The sequence below is a fragment of the Athalia rosae genome, chromosome 4 (assembly GCF_917208135.1).
Source record: "Athalia rosae chromosome 4, iyAthRosa1.1, whole genome shotgun sequence".
In the NCBI taxonomy this organism is placed as follows: domain Eukaryota; kingdom Metazoa; phylum Arthropoda; class Insecta; order Hymenoptera; family Athaliidae; genus Athalia; species Athalia rosae.
Window position 1 is genome coordinate 8191522 of NC_064029.1, and position 22062 is coordinate 8213583.

Genomic DNA, 22062 nt, shown 5'->3' on the forward strand with positions numbered 1-22062 from the left:
GTCCTCCGCCAAATCGACTTACCGAAACATCGTCGCGTTGCAGTACGAGCGCGATGCAAACGGCCGAGTATCGCATTCGCCGATTGTCCGTCAGGAATCTTGACGAATTTCCCGTAAACGTCAGTCGTCCTCGGTCGTCCCGATCGGTTCGGTACGAACGAAGGTGGCGGTGACCAGGCGAAGTGAGGCGTGGAGAGCGGAGCAGTCTGGATCAATATACGCGAGTCGTACGAAGTACGCAGGACTACGATGGGCGGCGAGGGATGAGGAGGAGGAGGTGTACGGTAATACGGCGGCGTGTGTTCGGTAGGACGCGATAGAAGAGCGACGGAGGAGAGACGCGTAAAGGGATGCGAGGGTGAAGAGGAAGGAGGTAAAAGCTATGGTAAAATCGTACGGAACGAGAAGGATAACGACCACTGTTACGATTGCGAGTCAGCGTAGTTGCGCGCGAAACGTCGCGGCGTTCTGACGGGAATGACGAGTGGTCGACGCCCCGTTATCCGCGAGCCCGCGAACCGTTTCAAATTCGTGGCGTGCCGCGAAGACGGTATCGGATGCGCGTCGGCACAACCCGTGCGTAGTCCGGGTTGCTCGCGAGTCCAGGTTCGCGTCGAGACGTAGAACGAACGCGTTCCGCGTTTCAGTGCGAGTCCGGGTCCCTTGCGGGAGCGTCGAACTTCCGCCGGAGGCGAAGGCGCGTTCTTCTACACACACACACACACACGTATACACGTATAAACGCACATATACCTCACACACCACGGCGATGAACGCACCGTCGCGAGAAACGTAAGCGCGTATGTGGTAATGCACGTTGCACACACCGCCATACGTCAAGGACGCTGCATACGTTTTTGCAACGCGGTTTGTGTCACTCGCAACGTACGTACGACGTATACGTGAGAAGCCGGGGTACGAGCGAGTGTTGAACGAAGAGCAAAAAAAGCTAAAACAGCAAAAAAAGAAAGAGAAAAAAACCAACAAACAAATCACCGTGATGATGTTTTCGTGACATGTTACCACGTGACTTTCGTGATTGGTCCGACTACTCCAGTGATATCCGGGACGCTAGAGGCATTTTACGGGACTACCGATTACTGGCGCACGGTTTATCGTCGGCCGCGTTACACGCGGTAATAGCACCCCATCGGAGACACCAACATCACAACCTTCCCGCCTATTGTTTCCTTCAGCCACCCTGTAACGTCCTCAAACCGGGAGTCGGATTGCCGTATGTCTCGTGGTGGGATCCGGGAACTATTCCCCTGCAGGTCCAGGTGCAATCGAATCCGCACCATCACCAGAGCCACCGTCACATTCAACAATACCACTGTCACAATCATATCAGATCCATCGCCGGACAGACGATCGCTCTCTACGCCCAAGGATACTTCAGGTCTATTCTTCTGTCGGGTGCTTCGATTATCGCGGGATTTGGGGGGCCGCCTACACGCGGCATGGACACCAGGTGAGTTTCACCGGAACACCTTTCCCACCTTCTTTCACCTCCCACGATTTCGGCAGCGCTTCGAGATATTTGCGGATTTCATTTCTGCCGGTTCTTCCGAAGATACGGCCTGTGTATCCGCTAACGGAACGAAGGATAACGCGAGTCGTCGCAATTCTCGCCAGTTGATGAAATAAATGACGACCATTGTTGCCGCAACGACGGGGCACGCGTAAATTGTTAATTAAGAGTCTAATCGGTCCGAAGATTAACGGCTCGGTCGCTAAGCGGTTGCAATAACCGTGACGAAGTTTTACTCGTACTTTCATGCGGCTCGAGGAACGGACGTCGAGATGATCGTCGGCTCTCTCGCGTGGTCTCCGACGTTTATTTGGTTCGGGTCGTTAGTGCGGAAAGAAAGAAGAGTAAAAAAAATAAATAATGATCACAACGAACGACGATCCACCGCTCGCCGAAACCCTCTTTGCGTCGTCAAAGTTTTCTCGGTACTACAAGGTGTAAAGGAAGTAGTGATCGTCGACGGAACAGCTGCCTGTCGCGTTATTTGATAATTAATCACCTTGTATTGTATGCGTATCGAAACGTTGTCTCTGCAGAGAGATTGATAAACGATTATCGATCGAGTACGGCACGTGGTATAATTCATCTTTATCGGGTATCTTCTTCGTACGATCTGTTAACGTGCGACGTATTTCGTTATTTTACCCTTTTGTAACTTTACATATTTGTAACTGCGAGTCAGCCAAATTGGCGATCGATGTTCGATAATGACGTACAATGGAAGAAAGTCCGCGTCGTAAAAACTGGGGAGATCGGTTTTACTTCTGTAATGTAGACTGTACGACGAGTACAACCTTTGTAACGGCGCAATTTTCGCTTAATGTGAAAATTCGACCCCTCTGAACGACGGCAATTAATTATTACGATTGGCGTCCGTACAACCACCCTATACCACTACCTGTTTTCCACCCACCTACCCATCCGACTCGCGTACGCCTCAATTGAAGCACGAATGATTCGACTTTGAACCGTACAGAGGTACGTAACTGGCGATACACGGTTCTCCGCCTCTGCTTCGCGTTGTTAAACCATGCCTAAGGGTAGATCGACTAACCGGTACAGTTGCGAGGGAAAATCGACGTGTCTAACTACGGCCAATATTCCGTTATTACGTGAATAATATTCACACGTAGAGAGGCAGTCATCGGTCGGACGCGGAGGGACGGCGGACGGACGGACGGACGGACGGACGAGCGGCAGGGAGGAGAGGCGGCGAGGTTCTATCGGTAGGGTGAACCGGTGGGTTGGCGCGAGGGTTACCGGGTTCGGGGACGGATGGCGGACGGCGGAGGGATGGGAATGGAAATTAATCCGCGTTTGTCGCCCGAACGCGATCATCCTCAAATCCAATCAACAATCAGGTTCACTTGTACGTTGTGTGCCTATGCATTTGCGCGCGAGCACGTCTGCTGTCTCTGTGTACTTTGTACGCCCAACCCAAACGATCCCCGTACATGTGAGGCCCTCCGCGCGCCCGACTATTCTCGCTATCCCACCTTTGTTAGAAATTATCATCGCGTATACCTACCCCGGACTACGGCAACACGGTATCATCGGGGCCAATAGCTGCGGCCGAAACGTACGTCGATTCGACCTAATTTCCTAACAATTTCCTATCGATCATTTTTATCGAGCGATCTAGATCGTTTCAGTTCCCGAGAAAAACAAAAAGGTCGAAATCGGGTTTTCGTCTAGTGCGTACAAGTGCAGTTGTTGGCGAAATCTGTACGTCTCCGTTAGAAATATTATGTTTGTTTGTTTTTTTTTTTTTTCTGATTTCGAGTAAGTCGCGGAAGTCGGAAATATGACTGGAAATATGACGATGGTATTTCTCAGGCGTTCGTCGTCGGTAAACGGGTTTTGTACCGAGTCACCTGTCTCAATTAGATTACGAAAGGCAATCTTGGGTATACGAAAAACTTGGAGCTGTGTGTGTGTGTGTGTGTGTTTCAATATGCCCGAACCTTATATTTTCTCCCTGTGTACGAGTGCGTGGTAATCGGAGGTTGTGACAGAATCGTTTGTAAAAAGTCTAACGTTATCTAAATATAAAGTTACGCAGCTGCACGTGTTAGAGTGGCCGATGAAACTGTCGTCACGGGCAGCTGTTTAACAATGACGCAAGATACTTGAAACTTCATTTTTAACACCCGGGAGCCAATCAGAAACCCGAAGCATCCTCATTTCCTCCGTGCCTTGTTATAATCTCGCGGCTAGACCAACCGAGAACCGTGTCCCGTGGAGAAAAGTATTTTTAAAAATTGGAAAGAAAAAAAATTTCAAGCAGTCAATCTCGGGATCCGCACCCGAAATGACCAGCTCGAAAATATCAAAAGCTACCGTTGAGAAAAATATCGAGACTTGTAAACAGGTAAAATTATATATCAAACGTTAAAGGTTACCCAGACGACATCGTAGTCAACTGCGCGAATGAATCTGGTTTCTGGCCTCCTAGTTTTTTGACAGGGGAACTTTGAAAAAAAAACATGATCATCAACGTAGTTGAAACTGCTTTTGAAATCGAACTCCTTGTAACAAACAACGTATGAGTATTATTCGAGGTGGGCGGGGTCCTAATTTGTATCTGGCTGTAGGACTATAAATGTAATAAAAGTTGCTCGGTCTTCGCGACAGCAGCAGCTCTGTTTCAGTAGTATCTTTTTTTTCCATTCTTCCTCTTCGCATGTGGGGCATTCCATGTCAATCGGGCCACTTTTTCGAAAATATTTTTCTAACTTGGCGAAACTTTTTCGATATCTTGAGGGGTCGCAAATACCATAATCAAACCTCTTATTAACGTCAAAGGTCAAAAGCTCGCTATGATTTTATGGAAAAAATTGTGAATTTTGACGTTACTGCTACTCTCCACTTTTCAGAGCGATAAATCGACTATAACACGATCAGTTTCATCGATAGATCAATTGGGATTCCTTAGATGGAGATAATATCATAAAAAAAAACCATAAAAGAATACTTCAGAAACTATTTCGGAAAAGGTGGCCCATTTGACGTAGAATGCCCCATACATGACATTTCGTGGATCTTGAGATTCCCGATATTGTCCCAAGAATGTGAAGAAGGAGTTTCGCTCACAATCAGACTTTGGCAACTAAAAAGTTCCGACTTATCATGAATCTTCGTTGGACCGGCTATAGATCTTTCCGTTCAATTACTGACTCCATAAATTATCCGTTGCTTATAATCGTGTGCATGTAACTCACACAAACGAGTACCGAGCCCACGTTCTACCGTCACTCGTCCTCGCCATTTCCAGTTTTCAGTAATGTTGATAATGTTATTCGATAACCTTGGAAAATGCAGATGATGATTTCGCTTCGCTCACACGTGAATCTTCGTATCGTACGGATCAATTTTTGGTGCCTGAATATACATATACTATATTCAGCGACGATTCGATCGATCGTCACCGATCACCTATAAAAACATTTCCGCTGCAACAGCTTCGTAGTTCCACGAGAACTCGAATTTGACGATTGACGATATAACCCGTCTCCGGATTCCTCGCGCCACTCGACATCGTTGAATGATCCAATTGTTCTTTTCAGTCGAGGAATTAATCTCGTGAAAGTTTTCTCTCTTTGGTAAAAGAGATTGCAGCTCTCAGTTTCCAGCGACACGAGGGTAACGCAGCGGCGAGTAACGTTCGGAATCGACCTCCTGCCGCGATCAGTGGGGTATTTGCTCGCGAAGGACTTTATCCAGACCTCCCGAAGGCTGACGCTGCCTGGGAGTAGATAGGGAATGGTTGGCTCGCTCGATCTCTTTAGTATTCCTGAATTTCTCTCAAAAGCCCGTAGACCGTCTTTCTTTGGATCCGCTGCACGAGTGCAATCGCTGGAAACCCAATTTAAAAATGAAATTCTTGTGCTGCCAAAGCGTGAGACCGATCGGCCTTTGTTCCCTTCAGAGTCTTCTTTTTTTCCAAAATTGGTTTTTCTCTTTTTCAAGATAAATTAGTAACGGAACAAACATTTTGAACCACGTCCATGTACGTCGCACTTGACCAAGTGGTAAGGAAGTGTAACCCCCGCCCCCCCCCGGGAACAATACCGGTTTACAGAATTTCATCGTTTTTTCGAAAAACTTCTCTTATTTTATTACTTTTAATTCAATTCTCCTTTTTCGTTTTGCTCTCTTCTTTTATGGAATATGAAAAATTGATACGTCCGTAAAAAAATTTCACTACTCTATATTAACCCATTTTTGCCCACCCACGATCGCCGAGCTGAGCTAGCAGCAGTAGTGGTAGTAGCTGTACAACGTGGCGTGGCGCATCACGACGTATAAAAATCTCATAAAATTATATACGATGCTTTTACGCTACGATGCTTTCTCGTAAAGTCCAGAAAACTGCGATCAAACGACGCCTATCGTCGCTACTGGCTCCGGAACAATTATTTTTTATTCATCTTTTTCCTTTTCCCGACTCGTCGTCGGACCTGTTTTTTTTTTTTTTCTTTTTTTTTTCTTTCTTTTTTCTTCTTCTCTCATTCCCTGCACCGCTCTTCTCGTCGAGTTCGTACACGAATTTACCATCAACGGTCGCGAACTTCGCTTTGCGGTAACTCGTACACATTAGCGAAGTGAAAATATATTCACGTGGAAGCTGGTTTTAGCGGATAGGCCTTGAACATGGCGGAGTGGGTCCCGATGCAACCATCGATCCTAAGCCGATGCAGCGCATCGCAGTAATTTACACGCACGTAATCCGGGACTGTAGTTCTGCTGATTACATGCTACGATTATTTCCTGTCCTCGGGGGTATAAACCACCGCTTAGGAGCTACGGAGGGATCCGACCGACACAACTCGAGAGTATTAAACGCACAGGAAGGCACGAACGATTCCTTTTTATTCTTTGACCGCATCTTTTTCTGCTATTTCAGTTTATTTTTTAACGTTTTGTTGTTTTTTTTTCTTTCTCTCTCTCTTTCTCTTTTGGACGTCTCGAGCGACCGTTACAGGATCGAACAGCGTCTTGAAAGGTACCAACAGATTGAACCACTCCCGGCATTCCCTTGCCTCCTCTTTTTTCACTACGCTACTCACTTTTTCGAACTGCGGGTAGCTTCCACTCACGTCATTCGAACAGCCTGCTCCAATGTTTGATACAATTCGGCAAATCAAAGGCTATAGTCTTGGAAAATTTTCGATTTTAAATCCAAAAATTGAATAATTTTCAAAACGTTCCGCAACGAAATTCCAGTCCGACCAAGACGGATAAGTTCTTAGTTTGTTCAATCTTCTGGTAGCGCGTACACTCGGTGTCTGGACACATCTAATATAATCGTCTCCGTCGAACTGCTGTTACTACTTTGTAGTGTGAAGTGGCGAATGAAGTTTCTTTCATGTGTACACTTGGAGAAGCAGTGTATGTATGTACACGTAAACGTTCGTACATACGTAGAGACGTGGAACACTGATCGTCACACAGTAGGGTGAGAGCATGTACGATATCGAGGCGCCCAGGTCAAGAACCACTTACAACTTATTTATGGAGTTACATGCGTGTGCGGTGTTTCGAAGATTGGTATGAGTGAGCACTTATAACAAATGGCATTCGGTACAGCGACGAGTCTGTATCATATGATGCTGATTCTCAGCCGGACTCGTATTCGCAGTTTCGACTCTGCGCGGATCCGTTTTTTCTAGGAATCCGCGGTTTCTTTTGTTCGACCGAGAATTTCGATGGGTTTTTCGTTGGCCCGTGCATGCGAGCGGTGCAGGTACCTCACGTGATACGAGCCCTCCGTTATAAATCACAATAAGAACCACTATTGCGGATCCGGGATTGGGTTCGACACCCACCTCTACCCAACCTGCCCGCCTCACAAAGGGACATATTCGGGTCCTCCAACCTTCGTAGGACGATGTGCGCGGGGCGTCGGATTTCCATTGTTTCACGGAACGGCCGATGAGGGTTTCCCTTCTCGTTTACGAGTAGTAAGTACGGGAGTAAGTCCGAGTACCGGTGGCACCGTGCAGGTATCGCAAATGTTTCGAACGACGCGTTCCTACGCGGGTAATAATAAAGCGGATCGCGCCGACCCCTCAAAAGCTACGGGGTTGCGTTGAGAACCTCTGCATTAAAGCAGACTCCTCGCGAGGTTGCCGCACTTCAACCACAGCCCCCACCCTTCTATCGACCCGGCGACGTTGTCGGTTCCTCTTTCTTTTCCGCACCTTTATCCCTTGGTCGTTATCGCCCTTTGCTGCTGCTGCTGCTGCCGCTGCTGCGGCTGCGGGTGCCGCTGTTGCTGCACGAAGTTTACTTCTCTCCTAGCCTCACCTCACTTCGTCTTCGGTCCTCGCCTCGCCTTTCCTTGCCTTGCCTTGCCTTGCCTTGCCTTAACTTTGCCTCGCCCTGTGCCGCCTCGACTTCATCCACTTTGCCACAGCTGTTCCGCTCCGCCGTATACACTTCTGCAGTTTTCCCTTCCTAGGACAGATGCCGTGACATCCGAGGTTTCTTCTACCTTTCAGTCCCCAAGCAATAGTAATAGCTACTCCTCCCATATCGACATCCATACATCCTGTACGTACCACGTTGATTCCCTCTCGCATGTATAACGTGTATACCGATGGTCGCTTTGTTTCCTCCTTCATTCGCGGTAGCCATCGAGTCTTTTGGTATCTTTTATACGCCGATGCAGATTGCAGCTCGGTGAAACTACGTCGAGTAATGGTATTGCACGAGTAGGACGACGACGACGACGACGACGACGACGATGATGGCGATGGCGATGACGATGACGGTGATCATCGTCATTCGGTGAGCGTGCCGTGGTAGGTACCGGCGTAGAGAAAAGTCAGGTATTCAACTCGGGTTACAGTCGTTCGCACATCGATCCACCGGCTTAGCGAGACTTACCCGGCTAAGCCATACGGTACATGTATACCCACTTTGTGCCGTTCTATCTACTAACCCGAGGCACTGTACGCGTATAACAAACGGATGAATTCTACAGAAGCTGCTTCAGAACTTCCGAAACGACGGATAGGCCAGAAGACTTTAAGAGAGCCAATCAATCGGAGATCAGGATTGATACCACGCTTCGAACACTCGAGACAAATGTCTGACGGATCGGAAATGTTGACCTACCTGGAAGTAGGTACTTGGCAAATTTGTTTGTTCCCATGGTTCACTTATCGTAACCTGGAAGAGATTCTCATAATTCATCTTGCGATGCTGTACTAATATGAAATGTGTGCTCGTTTTTCTTCATGTGGTCGTTGATCAGACGTGATCTCCAGATCTTGTCAGAATACCTTCAATCGGCTGTGTCGTTTTGTACTTGGGGAGATCCGATCCCTTTCCCAATTCTGGATTTTACCAGCGGTGTATGAATCGTTGAAAAGAGACGAAACTGTCGTCACATCACAATCTTAATCATACTTTAACGCTTTTTAAAACAGATGAAAGAATATCGGATGATAGAGATCAATCTATCGCGAGTACAACTCACCTTTCGAACACTATTCAAATCCGCTTTACCTGTACTGTGAGCTTTACATTACGCAGAGTTTCAAATCGCCATACCGCGAATCGAAAACACAATGTACTCATGAACGGTACATGGTTGTTTCGATCATAAGCTCGCGAAAATATCTCCTGGTACCAAGTCCGCTACGTACAATGCGTATAGGTGAGAATCCAGTTTCTCATGTGTATTTGTACGCATAATTACGGGCGGCCAAACCGCATCATCAGTGTTCAGCTGAAATCCCCAATTTGGAACACCTGAGACGGGTATGGATGCGGTGGGTATTACAGTCGTTGATTAATTATTGTTGTGAGACTTCACCCTCGCTCCGGTTGCTCGTCGTATCCCACTCTCTCGGCTGTGCGTCGGGATCTGAATCTTCGTTAGCGCGTTCGTCTCTCCCGGGTTCAACTTTGCCCGTAGACGTATACATTCGTTAACTGGTTTTCAATCGCGACCCGCTGCAGTTGATGGCCAAAAATTGAGTCACTTGGTTCGTTATTCTTCTCGGTCGTCGATGACCATCGCGGCGGTTTCACGACCTTGAAGACGCCTTTGATAGCTATTCGCAATGAATTGTTGACCGTTTGAATGACCCCGGCGTGAGTAAGCAGCAAGGTGGTGAATCAAGTTTCAACAAATTGTTTACTCCGCGTAAGTGTGACGGTTCATCTTTTTTTGAGAGACTAGTTCGGAACAACAGTATTGAATATATGTATATATGTACAGAACTGTGATTCTCCTGGTTCCATTTGCCAAGATGACAATATATTTTACGACCGTATAGCTCCGCTCGTCCACGATCGATAGTATAGGTACTGCTATAAAACGTGCATCATCAACACTGAAACTTGTTTGTACAACACTCGAAACGTGTTAGTCACAACTAGCGATCTTGTAGTACAACGGTTGCCACCTATTACCGAGGACGTTTTACCGTTAGAAATATAATTATGGACAGCTGACTCAGAAAACGAAATTCACTCGGTCCCTGGAAAACGAAAACCGCGAACTAAAATTTCGCCCGTAAGCTTCCACCGGCTTTTTCGAATACCCCAGAGTAATTGCTCGGCGAAAAATTAAGCCCTTAACCACGGTCTCGATCCTCTCGTTCCTGAAATATATACCGAAAGCTAATTACGGCGAATGACTAAAGCCAGAAGACGTGAATCCCTGTACGACCATGTCGACGAATAACCTACATCGCGAGAACGCCAAAAGGCTGACGGGTATACCGATTGTATCCAACGGCATGGACCAAATTAAAAACCTAGACCACGAATACATCCTCGCCATGGGTTTCTCCGATGGCTCTTCTCGTCTCCTATGATTCAGGACTCTCTCTTTTGATGCATTAGATATTTTTGAAATATAGCATTTTGTTTCTCTCATTATTTCCTTCTATAAGAAGACAAGGAAAAGGTTATAAAATATGAAAAAAAAAAAAAACAACTAGAATAAATAATCGATAGCCGCTGAGTTTGCTCCTAGTAACAACATCCTCAGATATCTCTCTGTTACCGATAATGAGAGTTATACAGTCCACGGCACAAGGGGTGCGCTTCTTCTCTCTTTCTAATTTTTTCCATTTCTTTTTTTTTTCCTCTTTTTCATCAGGCCATTGTGTCACTCGAGTTGGCTGGGCCCCCCCTGCCGTTGTTAGGCAGATAGCAGAGCGCGCGGTGCCTCGTGCGACCGAACATTCAGAGACACACGTGTGTCGAGTATGGCAAGGGGTTGCTAAACGATATTAATAGGGGTGGCAGTTGCAATAAACCCTCTAATTGAACCTTATTTTTATGTTAATATCCGTACACCGCAGTGCTACACATCGCGTCGGCTGTATATATAATACTATTCGGATCGGGCTGCAGCTCTTTCGAATATCAGAAAAATTGCAAAACTACGTCACAAGCCCGTTTCATCTGGACAAATAAAATAATTCACACGTCCATTCGACTACATCACAAAACGATAACAACCTGACTATTCCGACTATAAAATAAATAAACATCGTCTAAAGTCATCGTTGTATGAGAATAATATTTTCATAGATCCAAAACGGATTCTTGTGTCCAAATAGCAAAATTTTACGCATGTCCTTCTTTTTTTTATATATACGAATATTTTGCATATTCACGCCACGGAGTTATACGTCTCATAATTATAATGCAACAACAAGCGGTGTAATGACTGTAACTGCAACGACCGTAAAGGGTAATTCATAGTCCTTTTTCCCCATATTTGCAATTAATCGGACTGACCATATGACTGCAACGCGGTCATGTGATGCGTCCAGGTGTTTCGAGCATGCCTTAGAACCCGACCTAATGCGGTTCCATACGAGCCAACCCTTACGGAATTGCCTGCAGTTATGTTTATATACTTTACACACGCACCCTTCCGTGTTGTTCCCCTCAACGGTTGAAATTATCATAAAATAATTACAATCAATTTATAATTATTCTCTTTTGTTCCAGGTAAGCTACGTCGATGAAGTTTTTTCGTACAATAAAACGATCGCGATTGGCGGAATACCGACGACGCACCGTTCCGCGTGAGTATCGATGATACAGAGTGAATTAATTATTAATATTTTTTTCGCCTCTCTTCCGATTTCGATCGTCGAGCCGGTCGATGCCGATCTGACGTCCGCGGTGGGGAATTCGAAACCTGAGAATGTTGAACTTTTTAAATCGTATAGTGATTTATACCACGGGTAGGTTTTATACGTATCGACTGAATTGATTGCAAAGTTTATTCGCGCTCGTGTGCATCGGCACGAGATGCGATAAATTCGTTCCGTAGTTTATGTAAGTAGAGATAAAGAGCGGACGCCGAGGATTGCTGACGACGCACTTTATGAGCTTATATATATATATACCTATATGCGAGGTACACACGTATGGACACGGAGGTATGGGTTGGCTTGCCTATTAGGAACTATTGAACCCCAGGGCCAGGAAGCCAACTGTGTTACAAAACGGATCCAATCTATGGATCTGTACACAACTAGGAGGTGCCCCCCTCCCCCCTCCCCCCTCACCACCCCCCTGACTTTATACGATGTATATACATATATATACGCTATCTATCCGCTATCTGCAATCGCCACAAGATGACGTCATACAACGTACCGAACTGCAACTCGCCAGCTGTACCAAACATCTGCGTGTACCTACCTACCTACCTACCTACCTATTCCTATTACCTCCTTTTAACTCCTAAATAAATTATGCACACCGAGTCGAGGTGTGATAAATTGTATTTTTTACATTTTACTTATTCATATGCGATAGAATGGAGAACGTATTACGCTTTGTCCCGTTGGGCTGCGAGACATCCCGAGGGATGGTCATTACACGTGGCATCGGAGTTCGTAGATTTTCGTGATTTGTTGCGTTGCAGGAATTCTGATACACTTTTGTCGGATGAAAAACAAAGGAAAAGAGGTAACTCGAGAGCTTTAGAATTCAGATTAGAAGTGGAAATTCAAAAGAGAATCCTTGAATTAAATTCTGGTGCAAGTTCTCCTAGGGAACTGCGCAAATTATACGTAGACGGAGTGAAATTTTTCATTATTCACACTCCGGTTGAGGATTAAAATAAACTCGACGAATTGAATGCCCCACACCCCACCCCCCTGTGTGTATAGCTTGAATCGCAACTAACCTAATCCCATTATCCATGTCTAATCTTTTTAGTCTAATAAATTCCACCAGGATTCGTTCCGTCGTACAGTAAATAGGTATAATTTTGTTATTGTGTTCTCTTTTTTTTTTTTTTTTGTTGTACTTTCTTTCTTTCAAATTCTCTCTCTGTTTTATATCCCTTTAAATTTTTTGACCGTGAAATCGTCCCCGCGAATCCTTCGCGTGGTACGAAATGCATAATGCGCGCATGTACGCGTACATTCAAACTGCGACGCGTACAATACAATCATCTGTTGGTCGTACGTCGGAATCGTGACGTGGCGAGAAGGACGTTGACCCCCTTCGCCTCCCTTGCCACCAGCGGGTCCCACCCTTTCCGATCCAAAGGGAACCTTTCACCCTTGCGCTGTGCTTTCACCCTTCGTACTCGAATCTCCCTCGCATCCCCCGCACTTTTGCAATGCGGGGGGAGAGGAAAGGAAAGGCAACCCGCGTCAGTTTTCCACCGATACAGTGACGGACAACGTGCGCAGCGGCGGCAGCCTCGGAATACGCAGAATGAAATAAATATCAGGGAGTAAGAAATTATATTCAATTCCTAAAAGCGAGCGAGCGAACCGAACGTCGAGGAGTAATCAGGGTGCGCATTCTCCGTACGAATTATGTATATAGAAAAACTCGGTAGCCGATGAAAAAAATAAAAGTACAGATCGTTTACCGGCTGCAATATGGGCGCGGGGCATCAACCCCTGTTGGAAACAGTAGCGCATGGTCGTATCTAACCGAAGCGACGCGACGCGGATAGATACGTCGATACGTGTACGTAGGACAGATAGATAGATAGATAGATAGATAGACGGATAGGTGTAAATGCATGTAGGTACGTACGTGTATCGTGTACACGGATACCGTGGATCGGGGGTTGTGCGACGGCGGTAGCGAAAGGGACGGGTTTATATATCCCGCGAACGTTATGGCTTATGGAGTGTTTTATTAGCGGTGTGAAACTCTCGATACACCAACACCTCGCAGGGCGCAAGACAGAGCGACGCAGCTACGAGCCAACGAGCCGATATTGTCTCCTCGTTACTATAAACTCACCCCGGTCCGTACCTACGCCGTCCGAGGTAACTAAACTACCTATACCTCGTACCGCTTCTTCCTGTCCCGCACACCTCTTGATCGGCAAACGCAGCCGCACCTCCTACGCCGGGTGCTAAAATATAATATACAAGGTGCGCCGCCGTTACACCCGAACGTAGGGTGTATTTGCCGTCGGGAAAATCCCGTATCGGATTAATTGTGAATATGGATTATCGAAAGATAAAAGTACTAGTACCTCCTGTGTACACACCTGTACAACTCCGACCGGCAGCTTCATCACCCCCCTTTCGTTTGATCCATCAGCTCGCTCAACCCCGTAAGGTCTATCGGCTTCTTTTTTCTGCTTCACTTTAATTAACAACGTCGTTGATGATTTTCTCATCCGCTCCCGGATCATCGTCTTTTAATTTCAGATGGAAATTTCATAGTCGAGAATTGTGAGAAGCACTTTTTACAACAGGTTGAGAAAATCACCAAACTCTTCGAAATAGTCCCTGAATTCGTGACGGAACTTCAACTTCGAAACAAATATATTGTGAACTTCCGGAGGTATACCTACCTGTACACCGCAACGATCAATTACACCTAATGAAGATATAACGTAGAACCGTGTAGAAGAGCGAATAGTTTCAGTAGCGATATCGTATATATTGATACGCGCCAGAAACTTGATAATGCAAAGTTATGCGAACTTCTGTCGAAACTTTGTACGGAGGTATAACCCAGTTTCTGCAGAGAGACGATTTTCGGTAGCCCAAATTATCGTCGTTTCAAATATTCCGTACATCTGTACTACTCGACCGAAAGACTTTGTTGTTAATCATTCATCAGTCTCTCATCCATTTCTAATAGCATCAAACATTAATTGATCGTAGAAGCATCCGATCGAACAGTTCCCTGTCCGTGTAATCGAGAACGAAACTTCGAGCACCTGTACGTATTTGTTTGCGAATTAACGGCGTACTTCGCGGTCGAAAGATGGTTGAATAATTCAGGGGATAACACACGCGTACGTATACCTAGGTTAAACCTCGTGAACTAGTTTCGAAGTGCACCGGATTAGATAAACGCGTCTGTATAAATTGTGTAAAGTTTTATCGAGTGGTTGTAAAGTTTTGGTTTATTATACCTGAGATAGCGAGATGAAGAACATGGTTCTTGATGGGGAAATCTAAGGGAGTGATCTCGTAGGAAAAGTTCAGCAAATCCTGTTGCTCGCGTATATCGCTGTACGTTATCGGGACTTGGCAAAAGTATTTTTCCAACTTCCTTAGATTCATCGCCTTTTCAACGTTGCCAAAGGGAAAACGTTTCCCCCATTTATTTCTATGATTTATTTATTTCCAAGTCGTTTTTTTCCTTCTTATTCCTCTTCTTCTTCTTCTTCTTCTCCCAGAATCTCCGATAAACTTTTTCAAAGAACCTTTGCTCGGGGCTTTATACTTTGATGCGTGAAGTTCTGACCTGAAACTCCGCGGATACAGAGAAGGTTTCTAAGGGTGTACGGTTACGGACGAAGAAATTTCACAGCCCAGTTTCAACGAGGAAACAAATCCGCGCAGGAATATCATTGCTAAAATTAATCGCTCGTCGATCGCCAAAATTTCCATCGGCCGCGAATATTTTCGTTGGAAACGAAGCTTTAACCGAACAGCAGCGTCAGCCGCTGCACGGTAGAGCGGGAGCATGATAACACTGGTTAGTATTGATCCTCGCGGGGGGTGTAGAACTTAGCGGTAAGGGTGGTGGGGAAATCCCCGGTGACTGGCACACACCCCAACGCACCCTCGTTTCGTTGCTCGAGCTTCGCGACGATCGGCACCGAATTGCTCGTTCGAAGCTAGTGCTCCGAGCACTATGCCCACTATATCCCCCTACACTCCTCCACCTCCTGGTAGCGCGCTGCACCGACGGCGGATCCTGCAGGCGGCCATTGTCGAAGAGCTTTCCTTCCGAGCTGATTTCTCCTACGACGCTTTCGAGAACGCGAAAAAATTCGAACGGAGTTTCGAAAATATGGAGATGGAGAACTAACGAAGATTCGATCCAACGACGCGATGAGTTTTCTTAGCGATAATGCACATCGGAAAAATATTCGCGTTTCGATGAAACGTTGCGATCAATTGATAACGATTCACGTCTCTTTCGAAAGATGCAAATTCGGTGTATCGTTGGCGGTATATATTTTTTTCTCCTTTTTCTCTCTACCTGTATTATACTTGCAATCGAAGATCAACGATCGCACGACGATATCGCGGAGAAAATTACCATCGACTTTTAACGCACGTCTGCGTCTGCCGCTCGATAGACAGACTCATGTTTTTAAAAAATGCCGTAACCTTCCGTATATAATTACTCGGTCGAAAGTATACGAGACAGAAAACCGATTTCGTTATTTGAACAGATCGATATACGTTTTGCATGCAGATTTTTTTTCAACCGTCTCACGTAGTCGCGACCTTCTCATATTCTGCACGGAACCTCTTCGAATGTACCGCGGAATTTTTTTCCAACTTGTTCGTTGATTTTTTTCTCATTCGCCTTTTCAATTTCAAAGTCACCGAAGACCCGGACGTGATTCGAAATCCATTTCATCACCCGGTTTCTCGCGGTGATTGCAAAGAGATCGCAAATATAGGTCATCTCATCCGAGGAAGAAATTAAAAATGAAAACTCCGTATTCGCGGCGATGAATATATTTCGCGCGTATGAAAAATTCGTTGTACCCACGCGTATGTGGACGTTATAAAGCGAGTAGCAGTTGATACGCGTCGAGCCGGTAATACGGCCGGGTTAATTTTCGAGTAGCTTTCTAACGTGTTTCGTGAATCGTCTAATTTATTTTCCAAACAGAATTCTTATGGTATACGCTAATAACCGCTGCGAGATATGTTTTTTCCAACTTGATCTGGGACGCGTACGTGCGCGAAGAAAAAAACGAAAATCACAAGTGCGCTCGTACCGTACCGTACCGTACGGTCAACCCCGCGCGAGCGAAATCGTATATAAAATGATAAATCGTTTCGATAAAATGTACGGACATCGGGCCGCCGTCCATGTCTTCTGAATACCGTATCGTTCCCACCGTATATTCGCTCGCGACACCGAGTGCTCTTTGGAAATTTGTTCGGCGACCCTGGATTTTCGAGAAACTGTCGTTACCCGCTCTAAAACGGATCTAGCCACCCACGCGTCGAATCCCGCGGCGGCACCAGCAGCGAACACAAACAAAACAGACGCATCTGGTCGTCGAATGACGAGACCTCGCTGTAGTCCGACGCTGTCGGCTGTGTTTCTCAGAGAATCAACGTGATCCGACATGATCGCAGCCATTCGCAATGTACGACGGGACGGTGGCTGGTGCCGCAAAACCTCCGACCAACTTTAATATGGAGGAGAGTGCCGGACCTTGGCTTCGTGGCACAGAACCCGCCACTGGCACCGGCGGATCCGAACAACGCCAGCGACTCGAAGACGTGCGCAACCCACTTTGTGCCTGGATTTTTAGCAAAACCGTAGAGAGATGATGATGGGAGAAAAAAAAAAACAAGTTGAAAAAATCTCTCGCGACCGGTACGGTCGAATAACGAAATTAAAAATTAATTTAACCCGCTTTAATTTCACTAGCGGTGGTTATTTCTCCGATTTATTTTTCGCTTCTTTTCGACAATTCGAAAAAAAGTGAATAAATAAATGGCGAAAGAAAAAAAAAAAAAGAACGAAACTCACGATCGCACTTTGAAAAAGTGAGAGGAGATACAACGTAGTGGGTAGATATTTTTATTTATTCATTTTATTTGTTTTTCAGAATTGCACGCCGCTGCAGTACATAAAACCACCTACGTACGAATCCTTGTATATACGAATGTATACATAGAAACTATATATGGTAAACTCCATGCACGCGGAGATTGCAAAGTTAGACTTTAATTTGCAAGTAAAGTGTTTGAAGTTTTGCAACGCGCTTGTCCTCGGCTCACTTCTGCCCCATCCGTCGTCGTCGGTCGCTCGGTCGGTCGCTCGGTCGGTCGCTCGGTCGCGTACGTTGGATGACGGAGTGGCAGCGGCAGAAACGGCAGTTGTTGTTGCCTCTCTTATCAGACCTCGGACCTCGGACCTCCGCGGTCGCCGTTACCAAACTACAGTGTAGAATCCGAATTGCGCAAGGAATCGATCAAAAATTCCAATTTTCCACGGACAGGCGGTTCCATCGATCAGGAAACCGATCCCGCTCGACGTCGTCGCGCTCGGTCGGGGATTAATTTTTTCTGCACGAAATTTTTCGAAACGACGAAAGTCTCCGCCGATAAGCCCGACGTCGACGAACGGAGGAGAGTCCCCCGCTTCTTACGGTACGTTACTGACCTCGGGACCGCGGCGTATTCCGGTCACGAAACGCACATACATCAGAAGGTATACAGGCCTCCGCAGTCGTAGACGCGGCACGGGGCGGTCGACCCTTCCATTAGTGGACCCCTTGCGAAGACCCTTCGCTTCGCCACATCGAAACTCGACCGAGCCGACCGACGGACCGACGAATTCTGGCGGCTCGGGAAGAAGGTCGGAGGAAAGAAAGGGAGGAAACGGAATGAAATGAAACGAGATGGACCGGAATGGGGTGGAATGGAAGACGTGTCCCATATACATATAATACATACATACGTACGCACTCACTACTTCCGACGTCCTTTTTTTCTTCTTTTTTTTTTTTTTGCACGAATTGTTTTTCTCTCCTTTCGTCCTCGTATAAGGTTCCGACGAAAGGACCTCGTGGACCCTGGAGATTATACTCGCAGCTATGCGCCTCGAGACGTTTATTTGTACCCTTATGCGCGTATGTGACCGACTATCCCTCGTCCTTTTACCGATACACTGGAACGGCGCGTACCATCCTCTCCAACGTTTTGGTCCTCCGCCGCGCCGGGGTGGCTCGCTGTAACTCCGAGGTACGGTACCGCGATCATGCGGCTACTCGCGGCTTCGCAACGCAAAGTTATGAGGCAATATCTGCCGCCTTTCCCCGAGACTTCGGGGTCGCGGTTGAAACCACCACCTCACAACCGTACACACAGTATACCGTATCCACTCCTCCGTTACCGAGGAGAAGGAAAAGCTTTTACTCGCGTCTCGTTTTTCACAAGATAATCCAGATACAACTAACTCGTATACTACTATACAACGTTCGTACCATCACTGCACATACAGCACCGTCTCAGCGTAGGGGATGAAAAGTAATACCGACCGTAGCGAGAACGTTACATCCGTTGTGGATTGTACCTGATGATCGTTGTTAAAAATTACCTCAAAGTTCGCGCTCCGGCATTTGGGCAACTTTGTAACCGAAGTCGAGCCCCAAGTCGACTTAACGTTAGTTGCGAGACTTGCACCGGTGTATTGCCGGTAATTGATAGGATATATCCCGTGGGATCGGGTGCGAAAAGGTGGCTCTGCTTTTTAATTGACGAAGGTAATCGTTATCCTTAAACTCGCAGGTGTACAGAGTGAATCGATTTCGGTCCGACTCCCGCGAAGTGACGAGAGTAGAGTAGAGACGAGACGAGACGAGACTCGTTCGTACGGCGGGGGCATTCCTCCACCCGGGAAGGTTGTTAGTGCAGTTGGTTTGTGAAAACGGGGAATCCCGTGTGAATAAGCGAACGAATATTTCCCTAACTCGCTTCGGACGTTAGCGGCAACGAGGTATTTAAATATTTAAACTCGAAAATACGGCGAACGCCGTTCCCCATGAATAATTCATAAGATGTCCAGCTATCCTCTGACTGTATCCCGTTCCCTTACCTCTCCTCTCCCGTCTTCGTCTCGGTGTACCCATTCCCTGCAGGGAATGCGATTGTTACTGGGTCGCGATTCCCTGCAGGCCGACCCAGTAACAACAACCCATTCGAGCTCATCCGAAAACCCTACCCCCCCCTCCCCCTTGAAATACCCCGTAAGTTTGCCCTTTTTCTTTCACCTTCCAAACGCCACCGAAACCCGGAGATAAAGAAAAGATTTACCGGAAGACGAAATGACATCCATATCGTCCGATAGAAGGTGATCGGGAGCGAGTGCATTTCCATTCGAGTCGATGTTTCGAACGCCCTTTAATTTTTTCGGATGACGCAGCCGAATTCACCCGATCGAAGTTCACCCTCTTATCGGATCCGCTGCTCGTCTGAGCAGCGGCGAAGCAGTGCACAAGTTGTTCCGGACGAGTTTTCGTCGTTATACGGTTCGAGTGACCCGCCACAAAACGGCTTCGAACGGGTCTCTGGAGTTTTTCGCTCGTCTAAAAAGTAGATCCGCGTCACCGTGATCCAGTTTATCTGGAGTTGCGAGCCTCCCGTACGGAGATCCTGTTGAACGGGATGAAACGCTTGGAAGCGAATATGGCGTAGCTCATTGTCAGCGGAACGAATCCCCGGACTTACGCGTACTCGCGTTGCGTGTCCCGTGCGTCGCTAACTAAGCCGGACGACCAGAATGAATATTCGGACGCCAAACGCGCGCAAGGCACTCGTTAGCAAAATATAACGGTCGTATAACATCCAGGCGAATAAGAAACGATCGACGAATTGCCCGTAACCAGCTGCCGCCGTTGCCGAGCTTACGCTGTACGCGGCACGAGCTGGAATAGTTCTTTTCATTACGTCTAATCGCCGAAGTTCTTTTCGTTGTAGCGCAAAAGTTACGGACTGCCCGCGTACCTACTTTATACGTCAGAATTGTTCCGAGCGTTACTCACCGTTACCGCCCGGCTCTACGCGGACCGCGATACATCCATCATTCGCTATATGTGAATCACGCGGGGTTACACCGTAAAACTTGATACTTGCTCACGGGGAACCTGGAGAAGTAAAAATTTAATTAAAATAAATAAAGTACACGATAAAACGAAGCATACGAAGGTGAAATAGCTGATCACGTCGAACGTCCATGGGAATATTATTACGCGTGATATTTTTATTCTTCTTTATTTTACCCGATCCGCGTATATACCAGGTTATATACCATTGAACTTCGAAGGAAAATTTATGCGTCAGTGAACGCGTATGTAACGGTAATAATAAGCGCCTTGACATATGTACACCGTATTCTCACGTATGTATCGAGCGCGGATATTTCTTCTTTTTTTTTTCCATCCATTTTTTCTTATTTTTAATTTCTCTTTCTCTTTTTTGATTTTTTTGTTTTTTTTTTTTGATTTTCATTTTTACGTTTACAACGTAACGTTTTCGCTTCCAAGTTTTCTCTCGTACGTATACGCGGCCGATATTATCCCCTGCCTTTCTCCTGCGTCGCCTCGTAATGAAAAAAAAGAGTTTGCACGACGAAGAAGGCGCGTCGAACGTTTAACGTACTGTATGTATACATATATAGGAGACCCGTTTAAAAGGCCCGGCCGAACGACGACGAGACATTTTACAAAGCGACGAAAAGAACGGGTGACGATGCTGCAGTTGCGACGTCTACGTATGCATACCTACCTATAGGTATATGCGGCCGTTGAGGTACGATATTAATATCGGGACGTCCTGAGTACGCGACGTTCCTACGTATCATACCCACCTCGTATATGTATACATACTTGTCGTATACGTCTAGTGGGGACGCTTTTCTGATGTCTGCAAGAATCATGTCAATCGTAATTGGCCTTCGTGATGTAACTTTCACAAGGTTTTCTGTATATTCTTTGTTTCTATATTCGTCGTCGTCTCTACCAGCGATACTTCCAACCATCTCCTTGCACGCGTATATATATATATTTGTATACGCGTGTACGTGTATTGGCTCGTGTGTATCAACACGAGCACGAATATCCTCCGACTATAGCGCGCGCGCGTCACTGTCCCCGATAATAATTATCCATTGTCGGTTTATTGTTCTTCAAATAGTATTACCACACACATTTTCTAGTCGAAATTTGAATGAAATGAGGAAAAACGATGTTAAAGAAGAGAAAAATTAATTTTCATTATCGTACAACGAGCTGGAATATTAGTATACGGCACCGTGTTATCCACCTCGAAGAGCGCGTACGGGTGGTGCACCGCCGGTGATAAAAAGAAACGTGAGTTTGTTCGAGAAGAATTTCATTTCCTAACTCCTTCGTTGTTGGTTGTATACGCGCGTTATATAGGTACCTACCTGTATTATATACCTCTTGTAATTGTTCGACGCGTAAACTCTCCAGACAGACCACCTCCTTCTCGTCATCGCGTCGTTTCGTACACGTATAGTAGTATACCGTGCCGCTGCACTCTTTTGTA

General features: G+C 46.3%; 1 protein-coding gene across 1 annotated transcript in view; it reads left to right on the top strand.

Annotated features, from left to right (window-relative positions):
* Positions 1-431: 431 nt before the first annotated feature.
* Positions 432-22062, top strand: part of LOC105684372 (protein gustavus) — a 70606-nt gene continuing 48975 nt past the window's right edge. Inside the window, exon 1 of the mRNA XM_048654428.1 lies at positions 432-1471. Within this exon, the coding sequence (XP_048510385.1) occupies positions 1017-1471 (455 nt within the window). The 5' untranslated portion in view covers positions 432-1016. The remainder of the gene's footprint in view (positions 1472-22062) is intronic.